At 52.0% G+C, this 19,607-nt stretch overlaps 1 protein-coding gene across 1 annotated transcript in view; it reads left to right on the top strand.

The window, feature by feature from the left end:
- The window catches only part of LOC119965073 (slit homolog 3 protein-like), a 758,703-nt gene that overhangs the window by 477,071 nt on the left and 262,025 nt on the right, over window positions 1–19,607 (top strand). Inside the window, exon 7 of the mRNA XM_038795337.1 lies at window positions 1,764–1,835. Within this exon, the coding sequence (XP_038651265.1) occupies window positions 1,764–1,835 (72 nt within the window). The remainder of the gene's footprint in view (window positions 1–1,763; window positions 1,836–19,607) is intronic.

Here is a 19,607-nt window from a genome sequence, read left to right as displayed (position 1 = left end):
GTGGCTTTCAATTTAAGTATACTACCCGCATGTGTGCTGAATGTGCACTGGGGCTGTGAGCCATGCCATCAAGGAATTGCCTTGGTCACTCAGTAGCCACTCTCTGCTTTGGTGTGATGACTCAAATAAGCTGGCACAGTGGACTGCTGTATGAAGTCAACAGGATTCTAGGCATTGACCTGGATGATTCCTGAAATAGAGTCAGTAATCAGCAGGATGTGAAGTGAGTAGGGACCCTTTAGGATGAGGTAAGGGCTAAGTTGACGTACAGGGCGCACTAAGCGATAGGTGTGCTGTCAATGACATGCTGCACCAAGAGGAAGCCTGCAGTCTGAATTCAGCCTCATTCGCTCTCTGCTCCTCTCCGGCAAGAGGGAACAAAGTGCCATTAAATTTAAATGAGGCAAAAGAGCTCTACACATATTTTGGACAGGTGAGTGATGAAGTTGAAAACCCACCCACTGGTCCTGACACGAGTCCTGAGTTATTTTAACTCATTTATATCCTGCTTGTCAACTACCTGCACATCTTGGGGTTATACTGACAGGAAGCAACCAAAAATTCTGCATCTCGTTGACATAAGGTTGGCAGCAGGAATGACTGGAATGGTTATTCGTTCATGGCGGGAGAAGCCGAGCCTTTCCACCACTGCAGCAGTGCTCGGCTGGGCCCACAATTTAGAAAGCATACTTGTTTGGGCTTCTTCTGGCTCCTGCTCCGCTTCTCATTGTTTTCACTTGGTGGGAAAAGAAAGTGGCTCCCCTCTCAGATCACCAGTTAAAATTGCATTGGACGTCTGATGACGTCATTAGGTCTTGACAGGCATATGTAGAGGAGGACCCTGCCAACTTTGTTGTAGAACCAGCCCTTGTATCAGTGCTCGCTACTTGTTTCGTGTAACAAATCACCTTGCTTGCTGGCCTCTGAACAAAGTGAAATATGTACTGTTCTGAATATTGCTAGAAAATTGATGTCCAATACATCTGGCTAATTAGGAATCCAGTTACAGTTAATTGGATATCTAATTAGTAAATAAAAAATGAGTGATAGACACGGCAGCAGGATCCTCCGTCCTGGCAGCTGGCCAAATGGGTTGCCCATTGTGGCCACTCCCACGTCATCGGGAAGTCCGTGGGTGCAAGTAAACCTTAGGCGAAGCGGAGGATCCCGTCTCCTGTGTTTGTGCCTGTGTTCTCAATAGTCATATTCACACATTATGTGTATGTAAACTTTAACCTTTTCTGTGTGCTGGTTGGTAAAAGGGTGAGACAAAAAGTAAGGTGTTTGCACTTTTTCAAACTTTTTTGAGTGCTTCAATTCTTTGGTTACTTAATGGCGTTAGATGTTTGTTACTCAAGAAGTACATTTTCTTGTATTGTGTGATTGTACATGAGGCTTGTTCCTCTAAAATTAGTGCAGGTCACCAATGTCACCATCGTAACATCTGTGGCCAGTCGGATATTTTTTACTGGATAACATTGCACTCAGTCCTGTACCTCCTTTCAAAATTCATGATCTCAATTGAGGGTCTGAGGAAGGTACAGGACAGGGCTGCACACTTCCCTCCAATGATGGATGGAGAGAAAAGTATTGCACTCTCCAGCACACTGAAGCCACCCATTGTGGAATAGCCCAGACTGAGGCTCAGCAGCATATCTATTTTTTAATTTCTTGGCCAAGGAATGATGCATGCTGAGGGAAACAGGGGAGTGGTAACAACAATGATCTGAGATAAATTTGAATTTGTTCATTTTGCCTTTCAGCACCCTCAACAACAACAACATCAGTCTCATCCCATTAACCAGCTTCAACCACATGCCAAAGCTGAGGACTTTGTAAGTATTTGCATTGTACACTGTAACTTTATAAAAGCTGAAGGATCTGTACATGTGCGTGTAGATGTGGAATCAACATGATGGTCAATGTGCCACGACACTTGCGCGGCAACAAAAAATATCTTTGGATGGTAAAAAGGTCAGAGAAATCTCTTCTGCAGAGAATTTGGAGTTGAGAAGGATGAAGGGGGGATCTTATTAAAACTTACAGGATACTACGAGGCCTGGATAGAGTGGACATGGAGAGGCTGTTTCCACTTGTAAGAAAAACAAGAACCAGAGGACACAATCTCAGACTAAAGGGACGATCCTTTAAAACAGAGATGAGGAGGAATTTCTTCAGCCAGAGGGTGGTGAATCTGTGGAACTCATTACTGCAGAAGGCTGTGGAGGCCAAATCACTGTATGTCTTTCAGATAGAGATAGATAGGTTGTTGATTAATAAGAGGATCAGGGGTTATGGGGAGAAGGCAGGAGAAAAATATCAGCCATGATTAAATGGCGGAGCAGATTCGATGGGCCGCGGAGCCTAATTCTTCTCCTCTGTCTTATGGTATTCCACCAGGAATATTGGTGGCAATGGAATTTGCAAAAGCTTTCAAAAGAGAAGCAGATAAATACATATGTTGTCTAAGTATGGGGAATAGCCAAGCAAATTGGAGTGAGTACCAGGCAATGACCATCTCCAGCCAGAAAGAATATATCCATCGCCCCATGACGTTCAATGGCATTACCATCACTGAATCCCCACCATCAACAGTCTGGAGACTACTATTGACCAGAAACTGAACTGGAAGAGCCATTAAAATACTGTGACTCCAAGCGCAGGTCAAATGCTGGGAATCCTATGGCGAGTATCATAGAATCATAGAACGTACAGTGCAGAAGGAGGCCATTCGGCCCATCGAGTCTGCACCGGCTCTTGGAAAGAGCACCCTACCTAAGCCCACACTTCCACCACATCCCTGTAAACCAGCAACGCCCTCTAGCCTAAAGGGCAATTTGTCATGGCCAATCCACCTAACCTGCACGTCTTTGGACTGTGGGAGGAAACCGGAGCACCCGGAGGAAACCCACGCAGACACGGGGAGAACATGCAGACACCGTACAGACAGTGACCCATGCCGGGAATCGAACCTGGGACCCTGGTGCTGTGAAGCCGTAGTGCTAACCACTATGCTACCGTGCTGCCCCCTATTTAGGAAGTAACTCACCTTCTGACTCCCCAAAGCCTGTCCACCATCCACAAGGCACAAGTCAGGTATGTAATGGAATGCTCGCCACTTGCCTGGATGGGTGCAGCTCCAACAACACTCAAGAAGTTTGACACCATTCAGGACAAAGCAGCCCGCTTGATTTCTACTCCTTCCACAAACATTCAAACCCTCCACCAGTGACAAACGGTGGAGCCGTGTGCACCATTTACAAGATGAACTGCAAGATCTCACCAAGGCTCTGTCAACAGCACCTCTCAAATTTTCAACTGCTAACAATCAGAAGCACAAGGGCAGCAGATAAAAGGAATCCACTACCTGGAATGCTCCCTCTAAGTCCCTCACCATCCTTCAAAATATATCACCGTTCTTCAAAATATATCACCCTGACTTGGAAATATATCACCGTTCTTTCACTATCACAGGTTCAAAATCCTGGAACTCCCTCCCTAACAGCTCTGTGGGTGTACCTACACCTCAGGAACCGTACCAGTTCAAGAGGGCAGCTCACCACTAATTTATCAAGGGCAACCAGGGATGAGCAATACATTTTGGCCTCGCCAGCAACATCCACATTCCATGGATGGATGAATTTTTTAAAAAAAAAGCCAATAACCCTTTCAAAGTCTTTATAAAAGTCTTTGATTCTGAAATGAAATGAAAATGAAAATTGCTTATTGCCACAAGTAGGCTTCAATGAAGTTACTGTGAAAAGTCCCAAGTCGCCACATTCCGGTGCCTGTTCGGGGAGGCTGGTACGGGATTCTTGTACTGAAGTCACTTTTGTGCATGTATGGGATCTCAATTATCTACAGCGAGAGTCAGGTGTTGACTGTTAGGAATCCGGATTCAAGATATCTCCCTTCATTAAGATGGATGAAAGCTAGACCCAGAGCACCAGGCCAGGTTGCCAACAGTGTGAGGTAAAGTATGAGATGAGGTAAATGAAGAAGCAGTGATTAGGTAGCAGAGATTGGGAGATTTAATTATAGAAATCTTGGCAAGCTAAAGGATTACTCAGCTTTGGGACCTTGGAAAAGAATTAACTTCATTAACAATAGAATTAAGGGTTGGGGGAACTTTATTCTCCCTGTGCCTTCCACATTTCTAACAATTATAACCTTTACCTTGCTCCTTTTCAATGAATCTTTAATGAAAGCAGTATTCAACCATAATATTTGACGATTTCCTGCCAAGTCCTCAAGCAGAGTGAAGTTAGTTAGGCTGGCAGATGGTGTGGATGACTCCAGTTCTGCTGTTTGCTTTGTTGCTGATGAACCTCCATTTAAAAATCTGAACTAACCTTGATTGCTTACACACCGTGGGATGTAAATATTGGAAAAACTGGACTCAGATTTTAGAACTCTTGAGTTTGTACAGTTAAATTTTCTTCAGAATTAGTCAAAAACTAGTATCGCCCAGTCCAAAACGAGATGGGTGACATCCCCAGCTGGCCTTAAAGTGTGACTTTGCAAGTTAATGTTCTGCAAGTCTGCAACAATGTTCTGCAAGTTAAAGATGTCAAGGGATTTGGAGCAAAGATGGGTAAATGAAGTTGAGGTGCAGGTAAGCCATGATTGAAATTCATTGGAAAGTTGGGCTGAGGGGCTGAATGGCATTGTGTCCCTTTTCTTTTGTTCCTATATGATTGGCAGCTCTAAAGAGAGTTGGGGTACAAGAGACCTGACTGGAATGAGTGGGAGTTTAAATGTAGTGGCTGGCAAAAAGGGAAATGCATACTAGCCATAAATAGGGAGGAATGACAAGTGAGATGGAGTGGGCTGATGACAATGCCCAGGATTGACAGCAGCTCAGGTTGTCCTTGGATTTAAAAACATTAACGTTAGTGCAGCCTAATTTACCTGATTAGGTAGAAGTTTTATTGCTGCTGTACAGTCTGCTAGCTGTGTGCAATTGATCTGCCCCGCTTGCTATCGATCACCTCCCGGCAGGTCAGCAGAATCCTTTTCTTCCCTGTGTATTTTTTTCTTGAATTTCAGAGGTTGTTTAACATCTGACTCTCAAGGGAGCTCAGCTGACTAATCTCCTTTCTGTAATTAAATGTGGAAAGGAAGGAAATCATATAAGGGGATTAGAGTGGGCCATTTCACATTGAATTCTCCAACCATGTTCAGTACGAAGTGGTGACCTCTGCCTAAAAAGGAGTTTGCTGGAGGTTTAATTTAATGTTGGCCAGTAATGGCTCTCTTGGTAAAGGTTCTGTCCTCCACTGAATTGCTTGACTTTGTGCTTTTAAACTTCTGCTTTCGCTCCTTTGTTAATCTCAGTGATTCAATGTGATTGAATACTCAGGTGCACAAACCAGCGCTTGTGATGGAAAGAAAAGAGGTAATGACTGCCCAGGGAGTATGTTTGTACCTATAAATACAATATCTCCCTGGACATTTTAGATTGACTTTATTTGTCAGGGTTGCATTTTTGGTGGTGTTGGGTCGTAATAGCTGCCCTCCATAAGGTCTCCTTGAGTTTGGGGAGTAACTGTCTTTCTTCCAGCTTCAGAGTGAGGCATGTACAAACAAAACTGTCCCCCTGTGCAGTTAATTGCAAGGTGCCAGAATCCTTTCCAACACTCAAAGCCATAGAGCACGATTCTCCCAAAACATTTCGAAGTTCAGTTCTGGCAGGTTTTTCAGGAAGTTTCCCATTTGCTCAGACGGCGAGTTCCCCACCACTATTCAATGACACATAGGGCGCGATTCTCCGGTCTCGTTGCACTCTCGCTCGAGTGAATCGAGGCTGGTGAATAGTGGGAGAGGCCAAAAACGATGCAACCGGCCCGCCACCATAGGCGAAATTGAGATCTCCGTGTCGTGGCAAGAAACCAATTATCACCACTTAAGCTCTATTTCCATACAATTAATGGGAGTCACCACATCTCCAATGGCCTCCCATGATTCATCGGCTTCCCCAGCAAGTGCACACACGGCCGCCAATTCGTACTCCTTTTCAAAAACGTGAACCTGGTGGAAGGACTTCTGCGGGGAGCCAATGAGATGAGTAGTCATCTTTGCTCACAGGCAAAGAGCCCAGGAGGGCAGGGCCTGCTGCCCTAGTGCTTGGCGGGCGGTGGGGTCCTCAGCTGGGGACCACTGGCTGGGGTCCCCTGGCTGGGAGGTGGGGGGATCCTCCGCACTGCTGGGCCGCCATTGGAGGTTGGGGGGTAGGTACTGAGGGGGCAACCGCTTGCAGCATCACCATGTCAACCCCTGAACAGTGTGTACCTGTTCCAGGGCAACCCATGTCCCTACTCATCTGCCCCACTGACCACCCATAACCCCGACTGACTGCTGAGGCCTCTGGCCATGTGGACGAATGTTATTGCTTTGAGGGAATTGGCAATCGCGGTTAAATGAGCGCTTCACACAACCCAAGGGGATTCCTGTGAGTGGGCAGGCCATGTAGCATGTGAGAGTCATTGCCGAGCATCCCATTCACACCGTGATGCCTGGACACTGTGCCTGAAGACTGCGGGAAGCAGAACCACACACGCAGCAGCCAACATCCAAACACCCAGGGGATGAGACTCAGCTCCGGGGACATGTCCATAACCGGAGGGTGGGGAGAGGACCAGCGCCTAGTACAGGTGATGTTTTAAGCGCCTGTCCGGGGTACAGGGTTTGGGGGCCGGTGTGGGGTGCCCCATTGCGGCCAGGAGTGCGTGGGCAGGATGTTCTGGTGGGGGAAGGGGATGATCAATGGGGAAATTGACGGTCCTGGAGTGGGAGCCACCGCTGTTGTCAGTCTACCACCCTCCCCCAATTCCTTACAGATATTGAACGGTATGGACAGTATTTTGGACCCCTTAGAACAGGCCCCAGTGGTGCTGCTGCTTGACCAGATGGCCTTACGGCGGCGGCAGCAGCATCTACAGATGCTTGAGGTGGCGGCCCATGTGTCGGACCCCTCCCCACACACTGAGGACCCTGCCACCCATCAGGTCAGGGAGGGACCCAGAGGGGGAATCCCGCAACGGCCCAGGGTGTACAGGCATCGCTGGTCATTTGAGCAGATGACGGACAGCACGTGCCTCCGCCTCAACAAGGAGATGGTGCGGCATCTGTGCCATGTCCTCGTGGATTTGTCATCACAGGGAGGAAGAGGATACACACTCCCGGTGGCCTTCAAGGTCACCACAGGCCGGAACGTTTACGCCTCTGGAATCTGCTAGGGATCCAGCGTGGACCTGTGTGGTATCTCTCAGGCGCAGCCCACAGGTTCATCCGACAGGTCACAGATACCCTGTTTGCCTGGGTGGAAACCTATATAAACTTTGACAAGCCAAACAGGCTGCCTGGGCAGCAGGATTCTCTACCACCGCCGGGCTGCCCCAGGTCCATGGGTTGATAGACTGCAAGCATGTTACCTTATACTCACTGGGCCATCTGGGAGTGCCCTACGTTAAGAGGAAGGAGTTCCACTCCCTGAACCTATAGGTTGTGTGTGACCACCACATGAAGATCATGTACGAATGATTTAGGGAGGTAGTGGTGTAGTGATATTGACACTGGACTAATAAACCAGAGACGCAGAGTAATGCCCTGGCTCACTTGTCCAAGGCACATGCACAGCCGTGCCGCCCTGTCCTGTGTGCTGATCCCAGGGCATGGACTCATCAAAGGGGTGGAACCCGGAGGAGCTGGTGCTCACCATCCCCACTCCACGGGGCGGGTCTGGGTTGGCACTGAGAGCCCCTCCTCCCAGGCAGTGCCCATTGGGCCCTGGCGTTCACCCTGGGGTGGAGGGGCAGCCCTGACTGCCTCTACATTGCCTGGCTCTGCCAGCCTGGATGGCTCAGTGATGCCTGCATCATGGTGTTGACACCCTCGGCGATGCCCCTCAGTGCCCATCTGTAGTGCCTCGGCAATGCCCACCTGCGACTGGGACAAGTTCTGCAGCACTTTGACCATTCCTATCTGAGAGCGGGACATGTACGGCAGCACGTCATAGAGGTCAGCTTGGTACTGGGTAACATCCCCAGTGAGTTGGACATTCTGCCGAGACCCTCAGCCATGGTTGTCACCAATGGCATGAGGCCTTGGACAACTTCACTCATGGTGATGTCCTGCACCAGCGTCTCCACTACATCACCAGTCTAGCAGTGTTGGCCTCGGTGCCACGCATTGCCGGCGAAATCTCCTGCACCCGCAGCCTATGGGACTCCTCCCATCAGCTATGGGCCTGCTGGAGTGTCGCTGACATCCCCCTCTGAATGTTCTAACTACACCCTAACATCTCCATCAGCTCCGAGTAACTCTGTACCTCGTCCCATCGCCTACGATGTGCCTGGCGGCCGCCCTTGGAGGAGCCTATTGCCCGGTGTAGGTCATAGAGTCATAGAGGTTTGCAGCATGAAAATAGGCCATTTGGCCCAACTTGTCCATGCTGCCCAGTTTTTACCACTAAGCTAGTCCCAATTGGCCCATAATCTTCCATACCCAGTTGTCCCATGTAACTGTCTGTAGCCTTATTACAGTAGGGCATGCCATTTTGAGGACTTAATGCTCAGATAATGACTGGAAGAGCTATTGGCATTTTGGAAATTGAGTGCAGATGTTTGGACCAGATGATTCTTGCAGGACGACCGCAGTAACATTCTCGTAAAATATAGCACAGTGCTTTTTTTTTTGTTCAGTTATGTAAATAGCACAGTTCCTATCCTGTCCACTGAATCACCTCACAACCTCATCTACAAACCATGAGCGTTGACCTTCTTACGACACTGGAGGCCAGTCCTCCTGGTCACGCTGTCAGAGTTTACAGCTGCCACACCGTGTCCCAGGAAGCACTGGCTGCCCTGTGGCTCACTCTCTGGGACCCTTGGGGGAACAGGACATCCCTCCTGGCCTCCACTGCAGCTAGGAACCTTGCCAGGTCTGCATCGCCGAATCTTGGGGCCGTTCTTCTTGGTGCTATGGTTGCGCGCTGAGTGGGGTTGGTTGTGCAAGAGCTGTTTAAGTGCTGCTCGACCTTGTTCGTGAGGGGCTGGTGAGCGTGGTCCCGGCTAATTGGCTGGCGAGCCTTAATTTGCGGGAGAAGCCTGTGGGGCCTCGTTAAGTGACCCAGTTAATATTGAATAGCGTTGCCGGCCTCGCTGGACCGAGCGCCGGGCAGCTCATGGCAGGTCCTACTCGCACCACACTTACGGTGCAACCCAATGGCCACGCTGCACTGGAAAAGCAGCTCGCAGCTCCCGGGATGTCCACGACTCGCAACATTCAGACGATCTCGTGAGATGTTGTGATGTGACTCCCTCCCACAATGGGTGAGATCACATTTTAGCAAATCTGCATATTAGAGCGAGACAGTAAGCCTTACTCTAAAGTGCAGATTCCTGAGCCACCTGAGACTTTGAGCAAGCAATTCAATCCCTTAGCCTCAGAGACCTTGGGCAAGCACCGTTTGATGCTGGTTTCCATAAATGTGGACCAGATGGAGCGGCACTCGTGGGGATCTCCAAGTGGATCGGAGGCCCCCAGCTGCATGCCTTTGGGCAGGATGGTGCCCTGGCCTGTTGGTTCGACCTGGTTACTATGGCAGTGCCACCCTGGCAGTCCCAAGGCCCAGTGGCACTGGCAGCTCCTATGGGCACTGCCAGTGAGCCAGGTAGGCACTGTCAAGGCGACAAGCTGGCATTTGTTTGCAGGCTTGACTGGACTGTGGTTGCCTGGTGTGGGTGTTGGGGTGGGGGTGCAGGGTAGTGGGGGTGGGGGTCCCATATTGCATTCAGGTTGGGGTGTGGTCGGGGATTGTTTTGGGAGCCTTGGAGATTGGGATGCTATTTAAAAATGGTATCCCGATCTCTCGTTACTATGGGGTGTTCCGGCGAGCGGGGCTTTTTGTGGTCTCGGCCACACATTCCTCGTTCAGGCCTCTTATTCAAAGCAAGTCGTGTTGAATAGTCATGTGTTTCTTGGCACTGCGTGTGCCGGGAAACACATGGCTAAACGCACTCACCAGGGGGCTATGTCCCCTTGTGGGAAGATCACGCCCTTAGAATTTTTTCTGCAGAATCGGCCCTTAGTCACTTTTTTGGGCCCTGGGGACTTTGTCATCGGTTTAGGCCACACTTCAAATTTTTTGAGCACTGGGGAGCATCTGCCCGCCATTTTAAATGGCTGCCCTGATCTCTAAGTAAACTTGTGGATCCCCTACACTCCCCACCTATGGATAATGTCACTCCCAAACACATGGGCACTATCCCACAAACGCACGTGAGGACACCCTGCTATGAGGTCCCTGGGAATCCCCCTTCTTCAGGCTCCCATATGCCCACTTACAGGCCCATCTCCTTCCAGAAACCCCCCGCCCCCCACCTCCCAGAGGCCCTACGTACCTGCACTGCAACCCCACCCTTAAAATCCCCCTCCTCCAGCCTTTCATGTGCTGGCTCCCCTTGGGCCTTGACCCTTGCAGTTGCACCCGGGCTGTATTCCTGTTGGGTTGGCAGTGCCACCCAGGCACCTTGTCAATATGAGGGTGGCAGTGCCAGGGTGCCAGCCTCGCAGTGCCCTCGTTCCAAGGGGAGGGCCAGTGAGCCACCCTGCAGTGACCCTGACCACCCAGGAGTTTCCAATAGCCCGGGAGACCCCTTTGGTGCCATTCCGCCTGATCCACGTTTGTGTGGACCAGTACTAAACGGCGCCCAGCTGCGGACCCGCTGGGGAGGCCGGTGGATCCCGCGATACAGATAGATCCCGGGCAAGTTAGCCAAATTGTTTGCCGCTCGCCGTTTGATCCCACCCTTTTGTGTCCGTGCTTCTGACTCCAATGCCTCGTGGGACTTGGGTGTATCCCGTGAGGCCTGAAGGCTGCCAGGAAGCCCACAAGAGGGCTCTTTCGGCATTCACCTGCCACACCACGCTCGAGCGGGAACACAACGCAGCCAGTGGATTGCGCCCATACATTTCAGTTCATTTTAACATCCCTTTCTCTTTTATGTTGAAAGTTATTGTTTAAATGGTAAATTAGTCAGAGGAACTAGGTAGCAGAGCCTCTTATTCAATTTGTGTGCAAGATGACTGGGTTAACATAAGCGGAGGTGTAATCGAGCTCAGGTTTATTAATTGCTCTCGCCTAACATTCTATTTTAATGATGTGGAGATGCCGGCGTTGGACTGGGGTGAGCACAGTAAGAAGTCTTACAACACCAGGTTAAAGTCCAACAGGTTTGTTTCAAACACGAGCTTTCGGAGCACGGCTCCTTCTTCACCTGAAGAAGGAGCCGTGCTCCGAAAGCTCGTGTTTGAAACAAACCTGTTGGACTTTAACCTGGTGTTGTAAGACTTCTTACTGTTCTATTATAATGACTCTCTGATTATGTTAATTCAAGTCCTTTACCCTACAAATAGAAACAGAAAGAAGTGCAGAGAGAAACGGAGTTAACATTTTGAGTCCGTATGATGGACTTGAAATATTAACTCTGTTTCTCCCTCCACAGATGCTGCTCGACCTATTGAGTTTCTCCAGCACTTCCTGCTTTCATTTCCGTTTTCCAGCATCCACAGTATTTTACTTTTACAATATAGTTGAGTTGATCTTTGTCTTTGACTGTATCTTCGCTGGTACAGTGCCCTCTGCTTATAACAAACACATTGGTGGCAACAGAATTTGCCTGCTCAGGAAACCCGGCAGCGAGACGAGGGTGGGAGCTTCTGGAACCAGCTGATAAGTGTCTTTATAGCACTGCTCGTGGGCCAGGAGCGGTAGGTTTGCTGACACTCAGAAATCCCCCACCAGGGCCGGGATTCTCCCCTACCCGGCGGGTCGGGGGTTCCCAGCGTAGCGGAGTGGCGCCAACCACTCCGGCGTCGGGCCTCCCCAAAGGTGCGGAATTCTCTGCACCTTTGGGGACTAGGCCCGCGCCGGAGTGGTTGGCGCCACGCCGACTGGTGCCAAAACCGGCGCCAGCGGCCTTTGACGCCTGCCGCCCGGTGCTGGGGCTGGCCGAAAGGCCTTCGCCGGTTCGTCAGCTGCCGCTGACGTCACCACCGGCGTGTGCGTGCTGGGGGATTCTCTTCCGCCTCTGCCATTGTGGAGGCCGTGGCGGCGACGGAAGGAAAAGAGTGCCCCCACGGCACTGGCCTGCCCGCCAATCGGTGTGCCCCGATAGCAGGCCTGGCCACCGTGGGGGCACCCCCCGGGGTCCGATCGCCCCGCGCCCCCCCCCCCAGAACCCTGGGGGCCCGCTCGCACCGCCAATCCTGCCGCCACCAGAGGTGGTTGAAACCACGGCGGCGGGAGAGGCCTCTCAGAGGCGGGACTTCAGCCCATCACGGGCCAGAGAATCGCTGCGGGGGCCTCGCCGACCGGCGCGGAGGGCACGCCGATCGGCGGGGCATGATTCCCACCCCCACCAATTCCCGGGTGGCGGGGAACGTCTGCCACGGCGGGGGCGGGATTTTCGCCGGCCCCGGGTCGGAGAATTTTGCCCCAGGTGTTGAACTTCACCCCCCTCCCCCCACCATCCAAACTTCAGCACCGTGATACAATATCAACATGAAATCCTCTCTTTGTGCCCACTATCTCCCTCCCACTTCCCCATGAAAACTGAAGTTTACCACTTTGATCATTTCAAAATGCAAATAGCTGCGTACAAAATGCATTTAAACACAATGTGAGAAGATTTCCGCCCTATCCCAGTTTTGGATGTAGGCCTCTAGCATAAGTAAACAAATAATTGTACTCGCAAGTGCAAGTTAACGTTTCTTCATCTGTTTTGCAGGCAATGTATCTAATGTACATGAACTCATGGTTTACGACTGTGGGCAGATTTATAAACTTCTAAAGCAGATTAGGCTGCATGTGCAGAAGGGATAAGAATGGTTTTTGAATCTCGGGATATGATTCTCGAGAGAAATGTTGATTTGTAACAGCTTAATGTATATTCTAGCATTTTGAGGTTGGATGTAATTCTGCACATTAAAACCAAAAATAGTTTAGCTAGGTGGAGGTGCAGATATTTCAAATGTAAGAATTAATTTGCTGCACAAATGTTAATTCACTGTTGTATCATCTGGAATGAAAGCCTTTGATTGGAAGCCCATCCACCACCTTAAATATCCACTATCTCTGTCACAGTGTATCATGGCTGCAGTGTGCGCTTTCTATAAGATTCCTTTAAGCAACTCGGCAAAATGTCTATGACAACATTTTCAAAAACCTTGACCTCCACCATGTAGACAAACAAAGGCAGCAGGTGCATGTGAACATCATCACACTCGAGTGACACACACCCCTGACTTCGACAGATATCACAATTCCTTTGTCGTGAAAATCCTGGAAATTGCTACCTTATAGCACCGTGGGAGTCCCCTACCTTATCTTTTTTTTTAAATTGTTTTTATTAAAGTTTTTTTCAACCAAAATTTTTGCATAACAAAGAAAATAAACGAAAATATTTAACAAAACAAGGTGGCTGCTATCATTGTACAAAACGAAAATACACATTATATCAACAGTTCCTCCCACCTGAGCCCCCCTCCACCCCCCAACCGCCCCCTTCTCCCCCCCCTTTCCCCCATTGCTGCGGCTGCTGACACTTTACTGCTCCCCTAGAAAGTCAAGGAAAGGTTGCCACCGTCGGGAGAACCCCATCAAGGACCCTCACAGGCAAACTTTATTGGCTCCAGGCTGAGAAACCCAGCCATATCACTAACCCAGGTCTCCACGCTCGGGGGTTTCGAGTCCCTCCACATTAACAAGATCCGTCTCCGGGCTACCAGGGAAGCAAAGGCCAACACTTCGGCCTCTTTCGCTTCCTGCACTCGCGGATCTGCCGACACCCCAATTGGATTGTTGGACTCGGCTTCACCCGCGTGTCCAAAATCCTGGACATAATCCTCACAAAGCCCTGCCAGAATTCTTTAAGCGCCGGGCATGCCCAAAACATATGGACATGGTTCGTTTGGCTCCCTGCACATCTCGCGCACCTGTCCTCCACCCCAAAAAACTTGCTCATTCTCGCTGTCGTCATGTGAGCCCGGTGCACCACCTTAAACTGAATGAAGCTGAGCCTGGCACATGATACGGACGAGTTCACCCTGCCCAAGGCATCAGCCCACAGGCTCTCCTCTAGCTCCTCGTCTAGCTCCTCCTCCCACTTGCCCTTCAGCTCCTCCACTGGGGCTTCCTCCACCTCCTGCAGCTCCTGATATATGTCCGACACCTTCCCCTCTCCTACCCAGATGCCAGGCACCACCCTGTCCTGTATCCTTCGAGGGGGTAGCAGCGGAAATGTTCCCGCCTGTTTTTTGAGAACGTCCCAAACCGAGAGGTATCTGAAAGCATTTCTCGGGGGCAGGCCTAACTTCTCCTCCAGCGCCTGCACGCTGGGGAAAGTGCCATCTATAAACAGGTCCCCCATCCTTCTAATGCCTTCCCGAAACCAGCCTTGAAACCCCCCATCTATCCTACCCGGAGCAAATCTATGGTTGTTCCGTATCGGGGTCCAAACTGAGGCCCCCTCCTCCTTCCTATGTCTTCTCCACTGACCCCATACCCTCACTGCCACCGCCACCACCGGGCTTGTGGTGTATCGTGCCGGCCAAAGGCTCAATTGCTAGGGCAAATAATACCGGGAACAGGGGGCACCCCTGCCTCATCCCTCGGTGCAAACTGAAATATTCCGACCTCAGCCAGTTCGTGGACACACTTGCTACGGGGGCCTGATACAGTAGATTGACCTATCCTACAAATCCCTCCCCGAATCCAAACCACCTAACACTTCCCACAGGTACTCCCACTCCACCCTGTCAAAGGCTTCTCTGCATCCCTTGCAGGCACTACTTCTACGTCCCCTCCCTCCGAGGGCATCATAATAATGTTCAGGAGCCTCCTCACATTTGTGTTCAGTTGCCTGCCCGTGACGAAATCCGTCTGGTCTTCCTCAATCACTCCCGGAACACAATCCTCTATTCTGGTGGCCAGAATTTTTGCCAGCAATTTGGCATCTACATTCAGGAGCGATATCGGCCTGTAGGACCCACACTGGAGTGGATCCTTCTCCTTCAAAATGAATGGTGCCTGCGACATCGTTGGGGGGAGGGTTCCTCTCTCCTTTGCCTCGTTAAAGGTTCTTAGCAGGAGTGGGCTCGGCAGCTCCGAGAACTTCTTATTAAACCCTACAGGGAAGCCGTCTGGACCCGGGGTCCTGCCTGACTGCAGACTTGCCAGTCCCTTAACTACCTCAATCGGAGCCCCCAGTGTCTCCACCCACTCCTCGTCCACCCTTGGGAACCTCAATCGATCCAAAAATTGCTTCATCCCTTCCCCTCCCCTCGGGGATTCTGACTCGTATAGCTTCCCATAAAACTCCTTGAAGACTTCATTGATCCTCTCTGGCTCAACACCGTGTTACCTTCCTTATCCCTCACTCCTCCGATCTCCCTGGCCGCCTCCCTCCTGCGAAGTTGGTGCGCCAGCATCCTACTTGCTTTTTCCCCATACTCGTAGACTGCCCCTTTCACTTTCCTCAACTGTGCCTCCACCTTCCCCGTGGTCAATGAATCAAACTCCGCCTGTAATCTCCGGCGCTCCTTTAGCAGCCCCCTCTCGGGGGCCTCCGCGTACTTCCTGTCTACCCGAAGGAACTCTCCCACCAGCCTCTCCCTCTCCGCCCTCTCCCTCTTCTTTCTGTGGGACCTAACAGAGATTAATTCTCCCCTGATGACCGCCTTCATAGCCTCCCAAACCGCTGCTGCCGCTGTTACCTCCCCTGTGTCATTCGTTATCACATAGTTCTCAATGCTCCTCCTTATCTGCCCTCTTCATCCGCCAGCAGCCCCACATCCAGTCTCCAGAGAGGACGCTGCCCCCGCTCCGTCCCCAGTCGCAGGTCCACACAATGCGGGGCATGGTCCGAGACCGCAATGGCTGAATACTCAACCCCCTCCACCGTCGGATTAACGCCCTGCTCAACACAAAGAAGTCAATTCGCGAGTAGACTTTATGGACGCGGGAGAAAAAGGAGAACTCCTTCGCCCTTGGCTGCCCGAATCTCCACGGGTCCAAGTCCTCCCCCATCTGATCCATGAACTCCCACAGGGCCCTGGCCGCCGCCGGCCTCTTTCCCGACCTGGACTTAGACCGATCCAACGCCGGATCCAAGTATTAAAGTGCCCCCCATAATCAAGTTACTTGTCTCCAAGTCCGGGATTTTACCCAACGTGCGCATCATGAATTCCGCATCATCCCAGTTCGGGGCATACACGTTCATCAGCACCACCCGGGCCTGTAGCTTGCCACTCACCATTATGTACCTACCCCTCTTGTCCGCCACAATGCTCCCTGCTTCAAATGCCACACGTTTACTAACCAGAATTGCCACCCCTCTGGTCTTTGAGCCTAACCCCGAGTGGAACACCTGGCGTGTCGTGAACACCGTCCAGTCCATCACACGAAGCTGCCTCCCATCCACTGACTCCATCTACACCTCCCGCTGCCTGGGGAAAGCAGGCAGCTTAATCACCTCCCACCCGGCTTACTCACTCTTCCAACTTCTTTCATCGGGCAGGAGATACAGAAGTCTGAGAACACGCACGAACAGACTCAAAAACAGCTTCTTCCCCAGACTCCTAAATGACCCTCTTATGTACTGACCTCATTAACACTACACCTTGTATGCTTCATCTGATGCCAGTGCTTATGTAGTTACATTATATATATTGTGTTGCCCTATTATGCATTTTCTTTTATTCCCTTTTCTTCCCATGTACATAATGATCTGTTGAGCTGATCGCAGAAAAATACTTTTCACTGTACCTCGGTACACGTGACAATAAACAAATCCAAACCACTCCAATCCAATCCAATCCCACCCATCCCTTGGTCAGCGAGTTTTAAGTGAGTCTCCTGTAGCATGGCCACATCTGCCTTTAATCCCTTTAAGTGCGAGAACACGCGGGACCTCTTGACCGGCCCATTCAGGCCCCTCACATTCCACATGATCAGCTTGGATGGGGGGTTCACCCTCCCTGCTGACTAGCCATCTCCCTTTTTCGGCCATCCACGTGCCCGCGCCCCCCGCTCGCTCCAGCCCTCCCGCCGGAGGTCCCCCAGCCCGACTCTCCATCTATCCCCAACAACTGGCTCCCCTTCAGTCAGCAAAGCAGCACCCCGCTCCCAACCCCCCCCCCCCCCCCCCCCCCCCCCCCCCCGCCAAGCACCTGCTTAGCATTGATCTTCCCCCTCATTGCGCTTCCGTAAATCAGCTGAGCCATGCTGACACCGGCCGCTCCTGCCTCTATCTTTAAACCTACTATCGTCTCCTCCTCTGGGCCCCCAATACCCCCTCCCCCACAGGGTAAGAGGGCAAGTGCCATCCGGATCCTTCCTGTGCGACGGACAACACAACCTGGGCGTTGCCCCGCCCCCAAAACAAAAACAGGAAAAGAAGAGCAAACAAACTTAAATTCTGCAAACAAACTTACAGCAGGCCAACCCCCGATTACACATCCCCGCCAGCGCGTTTCACCCACGTGCGCTGCCCCTTAGTTCAAGTCCAGCTTTTCGTGCGGAATGAATGTCCACGCCTCATCCACCGTTTCAAATAATGGTGCCTGTCCTGGTACGTTACCCAAAGTCTTGCCGGATGCAGGAGTCCGAACTTCACCCCTTTGCTGTGGAGAACCGCCTTAGCCCGGTTGAAACCCGCTCCCCTCCTCGCCTTCAGCTCCCAAGTCCTGGAATATGCGAATCTCGCATATGCGAAGGCCCCCGCGCCCATCAGCGTCCCCAGCATAGCAGTCACATACGTGGTCGCGTTCGCCCCTTCCGCACCTTCAGGGAGGCCCAGAATCTGCAGGTTGTGACTCCGAGACCTATATTCGAGGTCATCCAGCATCCCCTGCCATCTCTTGTGTAGGGCCTCGTGCGCCTCCACCCTGACCGCCAGGCCCAGGATCTCGTCCCCATTCTCAGACACCTTCTGAGGCCTCCCATCATTCAGCGGCCTCCCAGCAAGTGCTCACACTGGCACCGATTAGTACTCCCTTTTAAAAATGGGAACCTGACGGAAGGGCTTCTGTGGTGAGTCGCCATCCTTGCTCACAGGCAAAGAGACTGGGAGCGCTTGGTTTGCCACCCCAGTGCTCAGCGGAGATGGGGGCCCTCGGCTGGTGGGTGGGGGACCCTCCGAGGGGTGGGCCACCATTGTGGGTGGGGGGCAGAGGCATTGGGTGGCAACTCCGGGAGGGCGACCACTCATGGCACCACCATTCCAACTCTGAATCGTGTTTACCCATTCTGGGAGCAACACTTGTCCCTGCTCCTTTGCCTCAATTATCATCCATACCCCCCACTGACTGCTGAGGCCTCTGGCTGCCCGGCTGAAGGCTGCTGCTGATGGGAATTGGCAACTCTGCTTAAGTGAGCACTGCACACATCCCAAGTGAATTCCCGTGGGTGGACTGGCCATGCAACATGCAGGAGTCATTGCTTAGCATCCCAATCACATCTTGATGCCTGGACACTGTGCTTGAACACTGCGGGAGGCAACACCACACACGCAACATCCGAACACCCAGGGGATGGGGACATAGCTCCGGGGCATGTCCATGGCCGGAGGGTGGGTGAGCGCCACGGGGAGCGGGAATGCCTGGAGAGATGGACAAACCGTCCAGCGATCAGTCCGCATTGTGAAAGAAAGCGACAGAGGCATTATAATGGTTGTGCAAAAACGAGTTTAATGTGCTGTACAATACCCCACCATCCAAATGCCCCTCCCCCAGTGCCTTCTCAACGTGATCCTCAACGGGCCTCGCCCTCCTAGCTCTACCACTACGTCTTGGTGTTTCCCCAGGATGCACATCTGAGGTGGAGGCAGCCAGCTGCCTCCTTGTCCCGTTGCCTTCGATGCCCCTGGTGGGCGTCCTGTGGGGAATCTGGGGCCGGAGGGTCCCGGCTCATTTGTCGACGATACATGCACAGCCGTGCCGCCCTATCCATGTGCTGACCTCAAGACGCGGCCTCATCAGAGGAGTGGAACTCGGGGGAGCTGATGCCCACCATTGGCACTCCATGGGACGTGTCCGGGTTGGCACTCAGCGCCCCTTCTGCCTGGTTGGTGCCCATAGGGCCCTGGGGTTCACCGTGGGATGGAGAGGCTGCCCCTGAATCACCTGGCTCTGCCAGCCCTAGCAGTTCCAGCCCTGGCAGTTCCCCAATGTCTGCACCATGGCGTCGACACCCTCGGAGACGCTCCTCCGTGATTAGGCCATGCTCTGCAGCACGACAGCAGTGCCCACCTGAGAGCGGGAGATGTCCCGCAGAACCTCATCAAGGTCAGCCTGGTACTGGGTGACATCTCCCAGTGAGTCAGACATTTTGCCTAGGCCCACTGACTGCGCGACACCTTGGACACCAGGCTTTGCACTCCGGGCGCCACCCGAGCAGTGTTGGCCTAGGTGCCACTCATTGCCGGCGACAGTGCCCGTAGCCTCTGCGACTCCTCCAAGCGGCAATGGATCTGCTGGAGCGACGCTGACATCTCCCTCTGAATGTCCCGGCCGCTCTCTATCGACTTCATCAGATCCAGGTAACC

Source organism: Scyliorhinus canicula, chromosome 4 (genome assembly GCF_902713615.1).
Source record: "Scyliorhinus canicula chromosome 4, sScyCan1.1, whole genome shotgun sequence".
In the NCBI taxonomy this organism is placed as follows: Eukaryota; Metazoa; Chordata; class Chondrichthyes; order Carcharhiniformes; family Scyliorhinidae; genus Scyliorhinus; species Scyliorhinus canicula.
The sequence above is the reverse complement of the archived record's forward strand: the minus strand, read 5'-3'. Positions and strand labels throughout refer to the sequence as shown.